At 33.0% G+C, this 4,961-nt stretch overlaps 1 protein-coding gene across 1 annotated transcript; it reads left to right on the forward strand.

Moving 5' to 3' along the window:
* Positions 1-641: 641 nt before the first annotated feature.
* LOC124371076 lies at positions 642-1,435 on the forward strand (the record flags this gene model as incomplete). The annotated part of the gene is made up of 2 exons (XM_046829388.1): positions 642-1,173; positions 1,325-1,435. Coding segments are annotated over exons 1-2 (478 nt in total), but the record flags the coding sequence as incomplete, so codon positions are not given.
* Positions 1,436-4,961: the final 3,526 nt, after the last annotated feature.

The following is a 4,961-nucleotide window of genomic DNA, read 5'->3' on the forward strand; positions in this document are numbered from 1 at the left end:
CGGCTTTGAATCCCGCATATAAAATTGCCAAGTAGAAAAACAATTTCCAATAGTATGATTCCAGCTGAACATGAGAGATGCTTGAATTTTGTTCGGAATGAGTTAAACTCAGTACAAAGTGTATGTCTAACCACTGATACCTGGACTTCTACAAATGTTGAAAGTTATTTGGGTGTAACTGTCCATTACATTTCAGAAAATTATGAAATAAAGTCGATATTGTTGGAATGTTCTAAAATGTCTGATTCTCACACAAGTGCTAATCTAGCAAAAGAGATCAAAACTATTGTTGACAAATTTCATTTATTTGATAAGATTTTAGTCGTAGTATCAGACAATGCCAGTAACATCAAAGGGGCGGTACAAAAGGACTTGAAATTGAAGCACTTTGGTTGTTTTGCCCATACCTTAAACTTGATTCTTCAGGATGCGTTAAAGCTGGTAAAAATGTTAATTGACAAAATAAAATTGATAGTGACTTTTTTTAAAAGGAGCACAAATGCAACTGAAAAAACTGTTGATATCCCAGAAAAATATGGGCCTTGAGCCAAAAAAACTTATTCAAGAGGTTTCAACGAGATGGAACTCTACATTTTATATGGTTTCCAGATTTGTAGAGCTGCAGGACGCGGTAAAAAACTACTATCGCTTTAATAAATAAAAATTTACCTGTTTTGTCAGAGGAAGAGTGGGGATTATGCAAAGAGCTAAGCACAATCTTACGTCCTTTTGAGGAGGTCACTTCACAGATTAGTGGGGAACGCTACGTGACAGGTAGCCAAGTGATACCCCTAACAAGAGGCCTGATGTCCGTGTGTAAAAAAATGCAAAAGGAGCCATTCAAACCAGTTATTCAAAATATTATTAATGAACTGCTGCATGGTCTCGAGAAACGCATGGAAAATGTTGAACACAGCAAAACAATAGCACTTGCTACTCTTTTAGATCCCAGATTCAAACTTGCTGTCTTCAAAGACGAAACTGCAAAGCAATTGATCAAAAAAACATGTACAGAACTTTTAGCTGCAATCTGGACAGAGACACATGGCAAACCTTGCACAGCAGATGATGAAGAAATTGGTAACACTCAAAACAAAGATGGCAACGTAGATTCCGCAAAATTTTCCGTCTGGGAGGACGTTGACAACATAATTGCCAAGGAGAAACCTACAGGTAACCGCTTTAAAATTTTATTCATAAATTTAGAATTTTCAATAAATTAAAATTAGGGTTTTTACTTGTAACTACACGTATTTACTTTTTGTTTAACTTTAACGCGTTGTAAGCTTTTTGGAGTTCACTGCTATGAAGGAATTGGTTTCAGGTACGAAGACCTCCGCTGCAATTGTCGAGTTGAACCGGTACTTAGATGACAGCTATCTAGGACGGAAAAAAAGATCCTATGGGCTGGTGGAAAGAGAAAGAGAATCAACATGTATACCCTATTATGAGCAAATTGGTGAAATTAAAATTTAACGTCATGGCTACATCCGTCCCATGTGAACGACTTTTTTCTAAAGCAGGAAATTTTTTGACAGAACGCCGATCAAGACTGAGTTCAAAAACGAGCAGAGCAGTTGCTGTTTTTGAATGGAAATCTAAATCTTCTACAGTAAATAGAAATCAAAAAATTTAAGTTATATATAAGTTCTGCAAGTTAAATATATGAAATTATGTAATTCATTTTCTTGCAATTAATCTTATATGAAGCCATAGTGTACAGTTTGGTTATATTGCCCATTTTTATTTTCTAAATATGCTTAATTGTGTCTTTGAATCTCCATACATTCGTGTATCTTCATTTAATCTAAAGTACAATATTTGACAGTGTAATTGTAATGTACATTTGAACAATATGTTTATGTATGTATATATTTGTAATTTATAAAGTGTTCCTATATGATTTAATTAGAAATAGCAGTGTTAACCATTTTGTTTATATTGTGATAAATAGTTTTTTATGTATACATTTTGCAATTATAAACGTCATTTGTGTTACTATTTGTTGTAGTTAAATATAAGTTATCAGTTAAATATGTATGATATACATCACAGCAGTACATTTTTATAGCTAAATATCACTGTCCAACGTTTTTACTTTACACTTACAAAATCTTACTTAAGTTGTAGGCTATAATTATTTCAATATATTTTATAATCAAATATGTATTTCACATTCGTAATAATTATATTTTAGATGTAATGTATCCATTTAATGTATTCTTCATTTACATACTAGTAGTGTAACTAACACGTATTTAACGGTTTTATTTTACTGTCAATTTTCCGTGTAAATACCAATTTGGGCAATTAAAACACGTTATTTTTTAAGATAAATGTATTTTAAAGAACTTTTAGTCTTGTATATAAATTACTTTTATAAAAAAAGCCTAGGGTGTGTTCATTTAATATAATAATATTTACAGAAAACGTTTTATTTGGTTTGTATTTATTTTGTCTATAGCTTTTATAAAGTAATCCCTAGTGTAAATTATATTTAATACACTAAAATATTTCATTTTTCAGTTTGAATATTTTAATGTTTATCTATAGTGTAAATGTACAATGCGCTGTGAAATGTTTACATTCAAACAATAAAAACCCGATTCTGTATTTTGTAACTTAATTGAACCAAAAGATACTTTTAATTATCTCAAAATAAATTATAGTAACTAGACTAAGCAGCTAAATGACGAATTTTTGTACACTTAATAATAGTAACAAAGTCCGTTAACTGAATGGTGGTCCATGTTTTAGTAACGGTATTTCAGTAACGTTCTATAGGTAACAGCCACTGGATAAACGTTATTGAACCAACGTTGCGCAATGGATAGACGAGGCGCAACGGTCAGCCGATAACAGTTGCTAAAATAACACGTTGCCGCAACCTGTTATCGGTTGGCAGAATAACGTCGCAACGCGTTGCAGCTAAACAACGACATTTTCCATCTCTAATAGTGGCATGTAAATTATCATAAAAGCCTCTTATAGTCTTTTTTTTATTTATTTATTAACGGACAAACCATTTTACAATAAATTACACAATAGCTGATACAAGCGATAAGGCAACAAAAATACAAAAAAAGAATAAGTGTATAAATCGAGAGAATGCGATACAATAACATTATGAAGCTTATTAAACAACAAGATGTAAACAAAAATATAAACTATTGAAGCATAACACAATGAAACTGCAAGATGTGTTCTGCAAATACAGCAAATTAATTAACAAAAATCAGATACTAACAACAATACAATATATATATATAATAATAAATCACCAACAATAATTAAAACTATATAAAAGTGCAATAACAGGAATAAATAAAATATAATAAATATATAAAAGCAATGAGAACTAATATTAACAGCTAATAAACTATGTAATTTAGCAATAACAAGAATACCATATATTAGTATTAAAAATGAGTAATTGAACGTTATTGAACCAACGTTGCGCAATGGATAGACGAGGCGCAACGGTCAGCCGATAACAGTTGCTAAAATAACACGTTGCCGCAACCTGTTATCGGTTGGCAGAATAACGTCGCAACGCGTTGCAGCTAAACAACGACATTTTCCATCTCTAATAGTGGCATGTAAAATTATCATAAAAGCCTCTTATAGTCTTTTTTTTATTTATTTATTAACGGACAAACCATTTTACAATAAATTACACAATAGCTGATACAAGCGATAAGGCAACAAAAATACAAAAAAAGAATAAGTGTATAAATCGAGAGAATGCGATACAAATAACATTATGAAGCTTATAAACAACAAGATGTAAACAAAAATATAAACTATTGAAGCATAAACAATGAAACTGCAAGATGTGTTCTGCAAATACAGGCAATTAATTAACAAAAATCAGATACTAAACAACAATACAATATATATATATAATAATAAATACCAACAATAATAAACTATATAAAAGTGCAATAACAGGAATAAATAAAATATAATAAATATATATAAAAGCAATGAGAACTAATATTAACAGCTAATAAACTATGTAATTTAGCAATAACAAGAATACCATATATTAGTATTAAAAATGAGTAATATAATAAATAGCTAGGAAATAAATTATTATATAAAATTGCAGTACACGACACTCCGTAGAGGCGCTTCCAATCACTCTTGAGCTGCGATAAGTGAGGTGTCCTTCCTCCTGAACAGCTGGCCACTGCTGTATAATCAGTAGCTTAATTGGTGAGAACTTCCACTCCCCCGCGCGATGGTCCGCGCCTGCACAACCCCAGCAGAAAAGAAGAGAGAAGGCCTGCCGGCGAACCTGGTGAAGTCCATCGAAGAACAGGTCACACCCAGACGCAACCCGATTTCCCAGGCGAATAAACCTTGCGAAAGGACTGTTGAAAGTCGAAAGTTGGTTGAGTGGTATCTTCGACCCAGCAGATCTCGAGATCTTGTGTTTGCCGGAACTCTGAGGTCGATTTCAGCTAGGAGATCTGGACAGTTCATGCGACCATTCACTATCTTCCAGAGAAGGACAACATCAGCCACGTCACGTCGCAGGGCAAGAGGTGACAAGTTCAGATTGCTGGACAGTTCCTCCACAGGCACATCAAGATAGGCAAAAACCCAGCCGGACACCAATCAAGCGAAGAAAACGCCTTTGTAGAGCCTCCAGTCTCGTCCTATTGCCAACAGTCGGTCAAAAATGTATATATCGGTCAAAAAGCATATTTTTCCCTTATAGTCTACTTTCCAATTTAAAATATTTATGATGGTAGTTGATTTTGGGGATTATGTCCGATCAATAAAATATTTTATACACATATGCAGATATCAGAAGACTATTCTACTTTGTTTAAAAACCGTCTACATTTAAGCCTCAGCGTCAGCTATGCCGGCTTCGAAGTGCACTGGTTCTTTATTAAAGTACAAAGTACATGATTGGACCTTCACCGGATTTGAACCCGTGATCTCTCGGT

Source organism: Homalodisca vitripennis, unplaced genomic scaffold, assembly GCF_021130785.1.
Source record: "Homalodisca vitripennis isolate AUS2020 unplaced genomic scaffold, UT_GWSS_2.1 ScUCBcl_906;HRSCAF=3843, whole genome shotgun sequence".
Taxonomy (NCBI): Eukaryota; Metazoa; Arthropoda; class Insecta; order Hemiptera; family Cicadellidae; genus Homalodisca; species Homalodisca vitripennis.